This window comes from Gambusia affinis, linkage group LG20 (genome assembly GCF_019740435.1).
Source record: "Gambusia affinis linkage group LG20, SWU_Gaff_1.0, whole genome shotgun sequence".
Classification (NCBI taxonomy): domain Eukaryota; kingdom Metazoa; phylum Chordata; class Actinopteri; order Cyprinodontiformes; family Poeciliidae; genus Gambusia; species Gambusia affinis.
Window position 1 is genome coordinate 19648810 of NC_057887.1, and position 16278 is coordinate 19665087.

The window sequence follows — 16278 nt, forward strand, 5'->3', positions numbered from 1 at the left end:
AGTTATATGGTTTTGGGAATACATAACTTTTGTTTTTTATTTTATTTACATTAGAACAAAAGTTATGTTTTTCCCAAAAAACATTACTGGTCAGTTCATCTCCTTCTCAATAAATGAAAAAGCTTATTAAAGCAACCAAACAATTATAGAAACTTCTAAATAGGCATATCAAATACATACTACAAAGCTACATAAATACACGTTTTGGATGTTTGCATGTTAACTTTTACCATTTGTTAAATGAAATATTCTCCAGTTCTCTGAGAGCATTTCAAAGTTATAGCCTAGCTCACTTCACAGATTTTCTATTACATTAAAATTGGAACATTAAAGTTGGCTGGACTGCTAGAAAGCATTTATGTTTTTTATTGGCTAAAAATTTCTACTCTTTAGGTTTAATTGTTATATTGAATTTTCAACATAGCCAAATACTTTGTTTCTCTGCAGACTGTCTTATATTGCTGTTGAGTATCTTTACATACTAAGCTATTTTTTATGATGTCTTTTACCATGATTAAGGTGTCTGTTCCAGTGGCAGTAAACCTTAAAGCATGAGGTTCCCAAATCCATAATTGAGCGTTAGGTTGTTTTCTCAGGGTTGATTGATTGTTTTGTTATGGTGGGTGAAGGCTGCATAATTTTAGACTAACAATTCAATTTTCTTTCATCTGACATCAAAAGAGAAAACCAGAAATGATTTTATTTCCCCAGATGAGATTTTATAAAGACTGAGCAGGCATCATTCTGCCTATACATTTACGTACTCCAGTTACACATACTCTGCAGGGAAAAGGAAATTTGTTCTTGTTTATAAAATGACATGATTCTGGTTTCTTAGCCTTGTTCTCCCAATAGTTATGGCCGCCTGTTATTAGCACATGAACAAGGAAGATGATTTTTTTTTTATGTGCAATGTTGATTGGTCCAATACTTCTACGGGGAGAAATTTATTACACCAACAAATGATGCAGTTGAGGACTTCCCAGGACTTCTGTGCACTTGAGTTCTTGTGAAATATCAAATGTCTTGTCCACAGCAAAAAAGAGTTTGTTTTTGCTGTTGCCACTGCAAGTGAAAACATTTTTTTGGTTCTTGCAGACTATATATAGGCCTATGCATTCACTGAGAGAAGTGACTCTATTCATGTTTTGCTTCTAGAGAATAGACTTAGGAAAAATAATCTTCACTTAAACTCACATTCTTTGAATTAAAATATTTCATGATTTAGGCCTGTAAACTAGTTTTTCTTGAATAGCAGAAAAAAGAAGCAATGGTACACAATCAACTGCTAAGTTTATTTTTTAAGTCACTAAAATATGTACCGTACTATATATCTCTTGTATTGTAGTGTGCACCACTTAAATTATTTCAGAAGATTTTTTAGACTTGCTTGCTTTTGCTAAACTAGCAGCTGTAAATTGGATTTATTCAGTCATTCAGATATTTTTTGTTTCTCCTTGTGCAACAACCCCTGTCTGTAAAACCTGCCTCATTTGACTGAAAGCGATAGATAAACGTATATTTGATCTTTATTTAATCAGAATCCCCCGTTCTGTTTCTTTGAACACATAAATCTCTATCCTCCTTAAACTGTATTTCATGTTTTTTCATCTTGCCAGACAAAACCATTTATTATTTCAATTTACTGAATTCAAACACATTTTTGACACCTGTAAACCTTAATCTGTTGTTAAAACTTAAGCACTCAAAAATAAACAAGAAACAATGTGCCAAAAATTGCTTATCTGTAAAATCGCCTAGTGGCTTAATGCTTGTAAAGGATTCATGCTGCACATTTTGCTGATGAAGTAAGTTAAAATCTCTATCACAATGTTTAGAACCCCTATTCCATTGTATTTACTTGCTCATCCTAATTGCCATATATATTATTTTCCCTATGTTTTATGAATCTCTATCTGCAAGTATCAACAAAAAAACAATGGTCTTTACTGATACCAATCTTCTTCACAGGCTCATCTGCCAAGAATCTGATTGACTCCTTTCTGATGAATATGGCTCTCCGTGTCTCATGGCACTCTCTTTCTTCCAGTCAGTTTAATTTCTTCTCCAAGGCTTTCATAATGATTACAGTATACCTCTGACTTTCAATCAATACTCCAGACCTTCTGCTTTTCCATCTTGAACTTCCAAATTGCTGAATGCACACTCACAGGCACATAAAAGTTATATATTTAGTTTCACAACTTCAGACAAAAACATACACTGTCTCTCTGTTGTCAGAGTGGAATTAGCAGATTACAGATAGATGAAGAATCAACGTTTTACTGCATACAATGATGCCCTCATATTAAGATGTGTTGCTTGGCAAAAGGCAGCTTCTCTGTGCTAGGCCAATAAAATCAAATTGAAGTTGAATGCACTCAACAGATCCAATGAATGAAAGAAAACAAAAAACAAACGGAGAGGAAGGCAGTGGGAAACTAATGGAGATAAGTATAGACCAGGGGTTTTCAAAGTATGAAAGGGTGAGCCCCCCTCCAAGGAGCACAATGCCTGCTGTGGCCCCCCTCCCCTCCCTTTGAAAAAGTAACTTTAATCGGACTACTGATTACTCCTTGAAAAAGTAACTTAGTTAGATTACTGACTACTTGACTTGGAAAGTAACCAAGTTACATTAAAAGTAACTGTTTAGTTACTTTCAGCAGCTGCTAACAATAACGCTCCTGTGAAAATCACATTGATCTTTGCTAATACCTAATTGTAAGCTATTTTATAATGGTAACATCAACAATGTGTCTCCACTGATAAGGTTGAACTGAAGAGGAGACTGTACAAAAAACGTGAGTAATTTGTGTGGTCCACTGTTGTCTGGGAAACTCTAAGAATGATTTTAAAGCCCCCCCTCCCCCCTCCAGGTTCTGCGTTACGGCCCTGCGTTTGGTGTTAGCGCAGCGCACAGAGCTCCTCCTGCAGCTCCACAACTCAGATGGTTGCACACATTTGTGACACTTATCTTAATATTAATAATCATAATGGCGTTAAGATGCCATTATAACTATTGGAAACTACGGACACGTTCATTCGTGGCTGTTTTCATGTTTATTGCGCTGTTCATATTGGTCTCGATGTTTGTAGTTTTCTGGAGCGCAACGCGAAGCTCGACGTCATTCAGAGGTAATACATTAGCTTGACATTAACAAAGACACAGCGGAACGGATCTTCCGGGAAATGATGGACAGGGAGAGACTGAGTAAAACTACCTTAATGACGGACAAATTCTGGGATTTATTATGAGTCTCTGCTTAGTCCCAAGCCCAAATGAGTAACTTCACGTTCAAAAACGAGCCCAAAAAGGCGCAACCCGCCGCTCATTAAATTTTCAAGCGACTTTTTAAAAAAATGAAGCCCAAAGCCGCTTATAATAATCGGTCTTGGCGACAGAAACTCAAAATAGTTCCAGTTTTTCCACCGACAAAATGCGCATCTCTCTCCATTGTTTACATTTCTGTCGCATAGAGACGTCGGTCACTCGACAAGACACGTAGAGGAAATACGATTAAATAACAAAAGAAGATAGTAACGCAGTAACGCAAAAATGATTTTGATAAGTAACTGTAGTCTGACTACTGGATTTGAAATAGCAACGCGTTAGATTACTGGTTACTGAAAAAAGTGGTCCGACGTCAGTAACGTTACTGACGTCACTGGCCAAAACATCCTCTCTGAAACATTTCCACTGATCCCCACTCCACCCCACAGTACCAACTTTTCCTAAATCCACAGAGTTGATCGTGTGCGTAAAGACGCTTTCTCTCACATCAGTAGCAATAAAATCAAATTGAAGTTGAATGCACTCAACAGATCCAATGAATGAAAGAAAACAAAAAACAAACGGAGAGGAAGGCAGTGGGAAACTAATGGAGATAAGTATAGACAATAAAAAAGCTTTATGCAGGGTGTGTCTCATCATAGAGTAATAGAAGAGTTAACTTGCAGGCATACGACCCAGCAAGAAGGTGCTGCAATGCTGTTTCAACAAGAGTATAATCATTGTATTCTATGCTTAAAGGGAGGGAGTGTTGATTAGTTGAAATTGAGTTCTGTTGAAAGTTTATGGCCCCCCAATATTGGTCCTACAGGAGATAACTCTTGCAGCAATTTCCCTTCTATTAAAGACCAATATTTTCTCGACCAGCAATATGGTCATGGTATAGTGCAATGGTCTTCCAACATGACAAATGTACTTCAAATGAAAATGGGCTAAATGTGTTCTCTCCTTATTGTATGCTGCAGACTGTATTGGATATGGCTGTAAATGGCTAAAGGCCTCTATAATGAAATCCTGTGGACGATATCTTCCTTTAGATTCTGAGAGATGAAACAGCACTGGAGTAGAGCAGCAATGCAATCTCTTGATGCCTCAGCCACAGGGCAACATGGATAACTCCACCATAGTGCAAGCATCCAAAGTCTCCATGGTAACCACCTGGTTGGTGGTTGGCTGTAGACCTGGTCCTGGTTTATCTGTGTGAAATTTGCGTCACATCTGGACCCATCCTAGATCTAAAGCTTCAAAAAAGAATTTAATCTTCCAAAGTATGTTTTTTGTTGTTTTTTTTAAACCCACTAAGGTTTGTTTTTAACTACCATTCAGTCACAAAGAGAATGTAGTTGTAATTCAAACTCATTCCCCCAAGCATTGTTAAGGTCGATCCAACTGCTGAAGTTTTTGTTTTTGCTGTTGAATTCATAAGCAAGTGATAAACAAACTAAAACATATTAATGTCAACTTATTTGCTAATATGGACACAAAAAGCAGAGGCGGGGAATGTTTTCTGGATTATGCTTCATAAAACCAAAGGCACAAGCAGAGTTAATCCAGCATTTTTTTTTGTCATTCTTTTTCTTCTCGCTCTTTCCTTTTTTTATGTTAAATGTATTGCTTGTGTTCTGTGCAACCTCCTCCTTCACAACACTTGAATCTTAATGATTTTTTCCACACCATGCTTTTCTGCAACTCTGTCTTTTATGGTTTACAAAATGCTTATCCTCTTTGTCTACCCACATTCTTTTTTTTGCCATTGCTCTGCAATTTTGCACAACTCCTTCCTAATTTTGCTTCCAGTTCTAATATTCTTTCAGATAAAACTGCCTTTTCAACACTGCAAGTTTTCTCTCCCTACTTTGCCCTGATGCAAGTATTTTTCCTGTTTACAATAACACACACACAGATATTGAGCCTGTGTATTACCGTGAATGTATAGGAGTCTTGTGTTTCTCTGTCTACAGGCTGTAACAGCGTGAGATATCTTCTTATCCCAGTAGTTGATATAGAAAAAACATGAGAATAACTGTCCAGAGAAAAGTGCAGCTGTGGATCCCGGGCCTGTAAAAGACAAAAAGAGGTATTTTACACAATGACGGTGTATGACACAGTGAGGAACTCGTACAGATTTATTTAAACTTGATAAATCCTTGACAGAAGTTTAGGAAAACATGCAAAATTTTGATGTATGAGATTTTACCACAAGAACTTGTTAAAGTTAGGTCTGTTGATATCAAGTGGCTGGAAGTGTTTCATTGCCTTGTAAAGCAAATTTAAACTAATATAATGTCTTCTTGAGAAGAGGGTTAATGTTTAAGGTTAAACACTTTGCTGCATCTATGTCTATAACTAATTTGTTAAGGAAAAAGGAAGAAGTAGTTCTTGAGTTAAGTTGGATTGGTATAATTAGGTAATAAAAACTGCTTAACAGGTTGGCACTGAGGAAGCTGTTGTTTCTTTTAAATCCTTTATCTGGCAGAATATTTGCTGCTCTGTAGAAAAAAAACAAGCCTGAGAAGTTTCAAATGATTTTGCTGGTTTACCATAGCTAAAGTCATCTGCTTCAAATTTTTAGAGTGGCCCTAAACTAAAGGGTTATTTCATGTCTGAAATGTATCTGATTAAAAATCTGAAAACCTAGGACTGGTTCAATCTAATCTGGTCACTCTGGACATGAAACTCTGTAAACTATGGTATTTTCAGTGCTTTTTCCTAAGCTCCACAGTGGTTCAGTTGGTTGCATTAACCTTGCGAAAATAAGGTCAAGGGTTTAAATCCCATTCTGGGGTCTTTCTGCATAGAGTTTGCAACCTCTCTCTGTACATGCAAGAGTTTCCTCCAGGTACTCTGGTTTCCTCCCAAAGTCCAAAAGCATTGACTATAACAAATTGCTCTTGTAGCAGTTTATGTAAGCACGGCAGCTTGCCCTTCTCTGTTTCTATATTTCCCTGTAACACACTGGTGACCAGTCCAGAACATAGGAATGTAACAAAACCCATATGTATAATAATGCTGTAGATGGGTTCAACTTTTGAATTTTGTGTCAAATGTTTAGTTGTATTATGTTTTCCATGTCTCACAGTTTGAAACTCTAATGAATAATTCATTTAGAACTTCTACATGTGGCGTGGTACTTTATGTTGCAGCCTTTGAGCAAATTCATAACAACTATGGGTCTTTAATAAATACTGCCTTTATTAAAGGTTACTGCCCAATTTTCTAGGAGAACACCCACAATATTTGTTTAGATTGTTTAAGTGTTCTGCTGTGTGAAATTGGCAAGCTGATAATAAGTGAGACTTTTCTAAAGCCTTTACAGTATGTGCTTTGATGCACACAGTGGCTTCTTCTAAATCTAATTATGAAACGAAACACGGCAGCATAACTGCAGAGGGAGCAGAGGCAAGTTTGTTGGAAGTCAAGCTTTAAATAACTTTAGGAATCACCAGGTGTTCCATATCGTGCTAATGAAAGTTTGTCAGAACAAAGGTCAATGCCCTACCTAAGCACAAGAACATCTGCAGGAGGAATAACTAAAACCAAAAAAAGGTGTTTGGTTTTGACAGAAGATTCTGAATAGAAAAAAATCTTAATTGATTTCCAGACATTAAAACTTTCCTAACAGCGAATTGTAAATGTCTGCAAATGCACACCACACTCAATGATGGAGAGGCAATTCTCATCTGCGGCCTGCTCTGGCATTTCCAATCACCATCTCTTGTTTGTGTGTTTATATATGAGTGTGTGTGTTTCTGTGTTAGAGAGAGAGAGAGAGGGTGAGAGTGAGCGAGCAAGAGAGAGAGCTCTTATTCCAGATAAGGCTGGCTCAGCAGGGTAGGACGCCTGATAATCCTGTCGATGTTGCTGTTGTGGATATAGAGCCATAAATAAGCATGAACACACACATGCATACATTAGTATGCAAGAACATAAATAAAAGTGATTGTGCATAAAAGCTATTAGGACGAATCATCATTGTTGGTGCCTGTTGCAGAGGGAAAGACCAGGGTTGGGAATACTAAAAATAACCAGTTGTTTATTAATTGCCTTAAACTAAAAATCCCACCCTGACACATTATCCTTCCTAAACACCAATCCCTGCTTGGGGGAGACCTTTAGATAGCAATGAACCAAAGCTTGTTTTTGTCAAAATGTCTTCACTACACCTTAAACAAACTCAGCTGTCGGGGATGCGTCGGCGATAACAATATTGCGGCACTGTAAAATCTCAATTATTACTGGGAGGTAATTTAAAGAGCCAAACGGTTTTACTGTCAGATTCACTGGCACTTTAGATAGGGCACTTCAAACACTGCAAGCAAAGCACAAAGCTGAGATTCAGTGGGGAGAAAAGCAGGAAAGAGGTGGGCACTTAAATATGTTAGAGTCATTTTCATGCCTGCATGGAAATGCTTTCAACATGTTATTATATATGCTTATGTTATTATATACCATTGCCCAAGGGAGTAATTTAGATTTGAGCCATAAAGGAACCAAAGAGCCAAAGGGCCTTTTAGAACCAGAACAGCGAAATTCTAATTCTGACTGTAGAGTAAACATCAACGGCAGAAGATTATACACTTCCTTTCTTGTTCTATAACATGGAGAAATGTCTTTATTTGTCCTTTTCTGTCTTGTTAAAATTGATTCGTCCATTTAGTAACTCATGTTGTGATTTAATGCATACACTTTCTGGCTTAGACTGTATTGAACTAACATGAAACAGTTTTATTATCCTACTTAAAATTGTCTCACTATTTCAAATTAGGATTCATTTTAGCTTGCAGAGAAGTTACAAAGGATCTGATAGATCTCACTGCACAGGTTTCAGTCAGGTGACCAACAGATAATGATCTCCAGAAGTAAACCAAATGTACAGTTAAGTGCCATAGACATGGTATAATGAATATTAACATTTTAAATAAATGTTTGGTGTCCTTTTCTACATTTCTAGTTGAAAATTAAGAGAAAGGAAATAGAGTCAACACACAACTCAGATGATACCTACAGGCTTCTGATTGGGTGTCAGCTACAACAAAAGCATAAAAAACAAACTGTACAATTAACTCTTCAGAAAAATATGTAGTGCAATGTATTGTAAACTGCAGCTTTTTAACATTTGATCATATTAAAAACAGAATATTCAGTGTAGCATCCATTGAGCCTCCTTTACTGACTCCCCTAAATAAAATGCAATACAAGCAATTGTCTTCAGAAGTCACTTATCAACAGAGAGCGATCCCCTGTGCACACTTTAATCTCAATATAAAAACAGCTGTAAATTGAAGGGCATGATCATAAACTTCAAAATGAAAAATGTTTATTGCTATACCAAAACGTAAGAAAATTCAACAGCTGTGAAGACTGCTCCATAACCATAAATAATTATAATACGGAACGTGTTAAAGGTTTGCAAAACTAAAGAATATGCTTACCTCCTCCACGTCATTATCCAAAGCTATTATAGTGAGGGGAGTCGATAGAGTGGCGTTGGTAGTGACGGTGGTTCCGACTGGTGAGGCCTCACTGATGTATCCATGGTAACCAGACTCCAAAAAGTACGGTGCTTGGTTGTTTTCATCCAGAACTTCGATTTGAAGGTTGGCAAATGCTGGCAGGGGGTGACCGTTGTCCTGCTCCGCCTAGAGACAGGGCAGAGTGTAACGGTTTTGTTTTGTTGCAGACTTCCTATTACCGACCAACTCGGAAACCCAAATGCAGTGCAACCCATCGCGACTGCACAATTTTAATATCTTTGTGGTAAGAATACATTAACCTGGGATGTCCTTTAATAAGGAATTAATAAGGAGGTAGTCGTATAAAATCACAACTTTTTTTTAAGTTATAAGCGAAGACATGTCCACATTTCTGTAGATGATCAGTGGTAAGAAAGTATGCAAATTAATTGGTTTGGTTTTTTTCTTTTATCGCCAAAACAAAGAGAGAAGTTTGAACAGAATGTATCAAAGGTAGAACTTACTTTTTTACTTTGGAGTTGTTAGTCTCATTAAAACTGAACTTTTTCCTCGGTCTGCCCATGCTCAGAATATCCGACCCTATTACTGCAAAAACAAATCTGAAAATGCTGTCTTTTTTGAATTCTTTGGTCTCCTGATGCAATTTGCATCCCCTAGATAGATTAAAGCACATCTAAAAAGGCTAACATCAACACAGCAGGAAAACAGGAGATCTTCAAACCTTCTGTCTGAATTGGTATCTGTTTGAATCCTTTCAGTCAAAGCTGAAATATTTATAAGATCAGTACTCTGGGTACTCTCTGTGATATTAGAAAGCATTTCAAACTTGAAATGGTTTCTCTTATATTCAGATGGAAATTATATTTTCAGGGCCAATGATTTTTTTTTCTATCAATCTGATGTGTTGGTGAAGGAAGTTGCAGTGCTTTTATTGGTACAGCAATTATGACTGAAGCAAAAATGCAAAGCAAGGTAATGTTAAGGAGTCATAAATTTGTGTGACAGAGTGGATATAAATATTGCTCACGCACTGGTTCAAATTAATGGCTTTGTAATGTAAACAGTTCATTATTACAGAACTTGTTGCTGCTTTAAGTGGCATATTACCTGTGCAACACTAATGAAAAACAAACTAAAAGAATGTAACACAATGATACTTTACAAAGTAAAAAAATAGTTTCAACTGTGACATTTTTTCGAGAAATGTTCATCGCTCTAAATTTGAAAAACAAATGTGCATTTACTGGTCAAGGAGATACTCAAAAGTCTACCTCCATTTTCAATCTCCTTAAAGTACAAAACACACATGCATGAACTGATGTTGGTGGGAGCACTGGGAAATGGGGATTTCAGTCAAAGCGGACGAAATTAATCCAAACACCAGCAAACACTGGCAGAAAACTATGAGATGAGACTTTTGCTAGAAAGCTGAAGATAAAGAGGAACTCCAGCTTGACATTCCACAACTTATGTATCTTTATCTCTTTTTTATGTCACAAAAATTAGCATTTTAGCAGAAATGTGAAAACAACATAATATACTCAGATCTCACCCCCGAGCAGAAAACTGCTTTTGTGTTTTCCATTTACAGTTATTCAGTGTGATTTTTAATCCTGCAAATACCACAAATTGTTCATAGTTACAATATAACACAATGTTATATCCTTTGTAATGACAATAACAACAGTTTCAATCAATCATAATTACTTTGATCATTCTTAATGTAAAATATATATATATGCATCTCTAAACAAAGCTGGAAAGCCAGCAAGTTGGTCAAATGCACCCTGTTCACTTTATGGATGACTGAATTGTTTTTCAGTGTTCTTAAATTAAATTACATGTTGTTTTGTAATGCTCAGAGATATGCTTATAAATCTTAGAATTCATGAAATAGATCACAGTAAGCTGGAATGCTAATAATTTGATATGCTGTCAGCTAGCAGCACACTTTTCTTAGCAGACTCCCCTTCTACTGTCAGAGTAAAAGTTTCCATAATTCTTTCTGCCAGAACAAAAATAAAAACAACCTCAGAGCTCAGCTACCTATTTACTGCAATTTGCTATTTTCAAGAATTTAGTTTTATTATTCAACTAGTTTAGCCCATTTTATTCATAACTAGGAATAGATGGAGTGATTTACAACAAATTGGTAAGCATCCTTTGCTGTTCAGCCTACACAAGATTCCCATCCTGACATTATTCAACAGGAGCACTTTCATGCCATCCTGGCATCCAGATATTAAACTGCATGGACACTTTGTACTCTTTCATAACACCACAAAGACAAGAAATACATTAATCAAGATTTAAAAAAAAACAGTAATTTGCAAATAATACATTGGAACCCATGTAACACATGGTCTTCTAGCCTGTAAAGAACTAAACTGATTAATGAGGAATTAGTTATGAGGATGTTTTGTATTCTTCATCACTTCTTGTGCTCTGTATTCACTGATAACTTCAGCCAGTAAAGGAAGTCATTTATTCTTGTACAATTAGTGCTTACAGATAAAAATTCTGTATCTTCATCCTGAGTTTAGTAAGACATACTGAGAGTGCAGAAGTCGATTAAAAAATACAAAATGTAATACAATGAAAATCGGGGAATTTTAAATGCCCTCTGCTAAGCGCATATTGACATATATTTTTATTTCCTCAGCTTGAAATCATTTAGCAAGACTAGAAAGAGGGCAAAAAGTAGTGATGTTTGAATCTCCTTCTGGAACCACTTATTTTTTCTGTTCCTTTCAGATATTAGTTAGGGTGTAATCCCAACAGACTTTGTTTGAAATCTCATTTTTTATTCCAGCAGAAGAATATTACTGAATACAAACTTTATTTGAAGCTTTATCAGATGAGAAGTCCATCGATATTTTGTGGTATATTTCCATCACAGTCTCAACCAACAAAAAAAGATAATCAAACTTGTCAAATCGGAACAAATTTGATGATAAACATTCTGCAAATTAAAATGTTTGTGCTAGTCTACTTTTTGTCAGACAAAGAATCTAATGAGAAAATGATAGTATCATTATAAGCTGAGTAAGAGTTGCTTATTAAAAGGTTGAGCATATTTTGGGACTGAAAGGTATTAGAATATGAATGCTAAGGCCAAGGATGTTTGTTGTTTTTGGAAGGAAAAGGAAAACTTTAGAAAGGCAATCTGTGGCATTGGTGTTTTTCTTACCTTGATAACCAGATCAAATCTGCGGTAGAGCTCCCTGTCAATGGGTTTGAGCAGCATGAGTTCTGCTGTGGTTCTGTTTAAGCCAAAATATTCTGTATAGGCTGATGGTTTGCCTGGGAAAAAAAAGAGCAAACAAAAATTAGAATGTAGGAAAACATTAGTGAGTGAGAAAGGGAGAGGTGGAGAAAATATATGTATGTTTGGAATGTCATGGGGGAAAGTTAAGGAAGGAGTGAGTGAGGTAGGGAGAGTGGCATGACTAATATTCCCTGTTCTCTCATCTCAGCATTCAATGGGAGGGGATGAGCCCGCACAATTCAGATTCATATGACGCTTGGAATGCAGCATTGTTCTGTGGGGAAATCAAGTTATAAGAGACCAACACAGCCACTTGTGCACAATTATATGCCTCCTGTGCATCTCTATGAATGTGTGTTACTTCTTTTTTTAGCACACACTGATTTGGGCAGAGGGGGTTCTCAGATGCATGCTGTTTTCCTTGCCTTAGTTATTGTTTTAGTAAAAGAAATATAGAACAAAACTCTATTCCTAACCATTTCAGGTGAAGTCAAAGATTTATTGTTAGAGGCTTTTGGCAAAAGTAATGTATTGCAGTAGTTGAAAATATTTAAATTATGTTAGCTTGGAGCTTTTGTACTTCAGCCTGAGTAAGTACATTCTCTACAGTAAGTGTTTTAATTCTTGTATTTTTTTGTCTTAAATCATTTAATTATATATTTACAACAAATATCCTGAGAAGATTTCATTGCAAGGTCTTCCAGAGCAGATAAGGCGGATTATCTAACAAAACTTATCAGCCTCCAAGTGTTTGTTTGCGAACGAAGCAGCAAATAAATTGTAATAAAGCAGATCTCAAAAGTGTAAACAGCCTGTTAAATAAACCAGCTTTGTGTGATCTAAAAAAATTGTTCATGATAAATAATTGCAAAACCTTTTCTACTTTTAAAGTGACATTTTTATTTCATTCTTAGGAGATAAATGTAGCACACTAAGAGTTGCGAAAATGTGTGCATTGTTAAACCAATACTTTGTTAAAACACCCCAGGATTTAATTTAGGCATCCAGTTTTTTATTGTAGAAGGTCAGCAGTATGACACATCTAAACTTAACAGTATTTCCCCTCTATGTCATATTATATTTCTCCAAATCTGCCAGATTTTAAATGACTTCTCTCTATCTACAAGTGACCCCTACAGATTATTTGTTGAATTAATTCTGAATGTTGCAGATCTGGGCTGATATCTGTCTGAGAAATATCAGCTCAGACAGATATTGATGTCTGGGCTGTTACCTTCTTATGTGGGATCAGGATTAAGGTGAAAATGATTGTGAGAAAAAGGATTTTTCATAAAATAATGAACATTATGGAAAATCCTGAGCATTCTCTTCAAGCAACTGTAGAACAACAACAAAGTGCTTTCAGATCTACAGTAACGTTGACCACTTCAGAAGATGAAACTTGGATGACATGGGATAAAACATTTAATTTCCCTTTAGGATTAATAAAGCATTTTTGAATTGAACTGAATTGAACCTCTTCTTTAGAAAGTGATTTTTTGTTGTTGTTTTTACATTCATATTTTAGTAAATTTAGGTTATGAGAATACTTTTAAACTTTCCATTTGTAATGCAGACCTCACTGTTTTCCCTTGAGATTTAAAAATGACCTGGCACAGTGGCCCATCCAACACATCCAGTTTTAAAAATGGGAATGAAAAGACAACTTGCCTTTCAAGCAATGCGGTTGCATGATGATCTTGAAAGGTCAAAAAATGGCAACTGAAAAAACTTCTCTTAACATGAAAACATCAGCAGCCAATGAAAGAATCAAAGATCATCCTGTCACCATGAAGAGTGAGGAGGAGGCTGGGTAACGTAAAAACAACAGCAACAAAATCCAAAGCTCACTGTAGAACACTTTTTAAGGTAATTTTAAGATTTTTGTTCACAGCTTTTGTTATGGAGATAGAGGAAGTGTGGGTTGGGATTGTGGAGGTTGTAATGCAAAACCATTTTTATATTTACAATCAGTGGAATGGACAGTATTTAGAAATTATGTAAAGTTATCATACTTACAAATTTCACTATGACTGACTTCTTGTTTTCAGGATGCTAAAAAATTTTACATACTTTAAGTTTTCTCTTAAATTCAACAAAGGAAGAAGTGAGACATGTAGTGAAAATCAATATGTGCAGTCAACACACAAAATGGGTTTAATGGGATGTAAATGTTGTGTAATATTACCATCAGGCTTACATAGTATCCCAAGTATTAGTTTTTTCAGTCCAAAGAGCATTTTATTCTCACGTTTCAGTGTGTTGTGATGGAACTAAAGCAACTTTTAATTTAAACATTAGAGTTTTGTAATTGACCAGAAAAATAAATGATCTTTTTAATTATAAATGTAGGCATTACAAAGTAGAAGCTGATTTATTTTGTCCTTTTTCAAAGTCTGTTTGAAAGTCTGAGATTCATTATATTGCAGTTACATTTATTTTCTAATCCTAACACATTAACCAAAACATTCTCTCTCTAGCCTTAACGTGAACTGCTGTTTACCGTCTCAAGAAACTTGTAATTTATTTCCATTGTAGATACGTGTTGATTGTAACATTTAAATGACTGCGCCGTATTTAAATTGATGAAAAAATACATCATATCAATTCCAAAGCAATATTAAATATTGTTGTTACTCATATCATTCAAGTATCTTCAAAAAGTTGTGGATGATGATGGTGAACTGCTGTTTACCGTCTCAAGAAACTTGTAATTTATTTCCATTATAGATACGTGTTGATTGTAACATTTAAATGACTGCGCCGTATTTAAATTGATGAAAAAATACATCATATCAATTCCAAAGCAATATTAAATATTGTTGTTACTCATATCATTCAAGTATCTTCAAAAAGTTGTGGATGATGATGCTGTGTGCAGGAAGGATCTCTGGTGACCAGTTTGTAAGCACTGCTAATCCATAACCCATCTCCTTTGCTTTTGCCACACCTCTTTAAATCAAGAAACACGGGAAGAGAGACGAAGGAGTCAAAGATCTGATCATTCCCTGTTATTCTCCAGGGAATTCAGACAAAACACAAAGATAAAATTCAAAAGAATTGATTTCTTAACAAACGTTCTTGTGCAGCATTTGTTTTATGAGATACATTTATATTCTACAATTTAGAATGTGTGTTCCAATGAAGCTAATGAAGCTGCATTTTGGAAATAACTTGAAAGCAGGTATCAAACCTACTTTTCATTAAGCCAACAATTCTATCATGTTATTACACTTGCCAGTTGAAAGTACTGTAAACATAAAGGTGAAACTCTGTTGTAGTCCTCATGGAACAAATCTGAGCTCACAAAGGTTCAACCTACCAATAAGGATGGAGTACAGGATCCCAGGTCTGTCCGAAGGAGGTTGAATGTTTCTATCCTGGTCCACAGCTTGGATAGGTGGGGTCACATTGAGGGGATTTGTCTTATTCTGGTAATGAAACAAAATCAATACATCAGCTACTATAGAGAAGGTAATTAGAAAAAATTACTTTCTCTAATTGTGTCGGCGTATTTATATAGAGCATAACTTTTTTAGGTGATACAGGTGCAGGTTCAAGTAATGTAATGTAACATTGAAAACGTTATTCATAAGGGAAGAAGATTGACCTTTGCCTCTCCTCCAGAATATTTTGGTTGGCATGAATGCCCACAAGATGGGTTGAAGCAGCGAGCACCAAGAAAACCACTGTTTGCACACAATTCTTCTAAAAACATTGTGAATGCTCATGCACATGTTCTCCTGTTTTTGTTCCATTTCATCATAGCTTGAAAAATTTATTTCATTTTGTCATTTTGTTTCTTCAGTGAGCTCTTAGTGCAGGACACATGCTGCGTTCATGACTATTCTTGTCACAACGGTCTCACTAAATTTGCACAATTTCCACAAAATTTTCCCCATACAAATATCCTGTATATATAAGGGAACTTTCTACAGCTAAGCCGTCACTCAATGTCTTACTTTCAGAAATTTATTCAGCTTGGGAGCAGTAGCAAGGGAAAAGGTTTTCACTGCAGAGCTTTGTGCAATGACAATTAAACTATTTGCGCAATGATTTTATCCATGCACTCTGTGCAGGTTAGAATTATACACATGAAAATAGTCAAATTCTTTTTTTACTGATTACTGCAAACTGATCATAAAATATTTATTTTTTAAGAGATTTGCTGCAAGTATTGAAAAGTAATAACCAAACTTTTCCTTTCACCTCACAATTACCTGCGTTGAGTTACCACATATAATACC

At 35.8% G+C, this 16278-nt stretch overlaps 1 protein-coding gene across 2 annotated transcripts in view; it reads right to left on the minus strand.

The window, feature by feature from the left end:
• Positions 1-16278, minus strand: part of LOC122823053 (protocadherin-15-like) — a 214907-nt gene that overhangs the window by 107275 nt on the left and 91354 nt on the right. For both annotated transcript variants that reach the window (XM_044102283.1, XM_044102282.1), the window contains exons 10-13: positions 15354-15462; positions 11954-12066; positions 8722-8928; positions 5213-5347 (exon numbers count right to left, since the gene is read on the minus strand). In XM_044102283.1, the coding sequence (XP_043958218.1) occupies positions 5213-5347; positions 8722-8928; positions 11954-12066; positions 15354-15462 (564 nt within the window). The remainder of the gene's footprint in view (positions 1-5212; positions 5348-8721; positions 8929-11953; positions 12067-15353; positions 15463-16278) is intronic.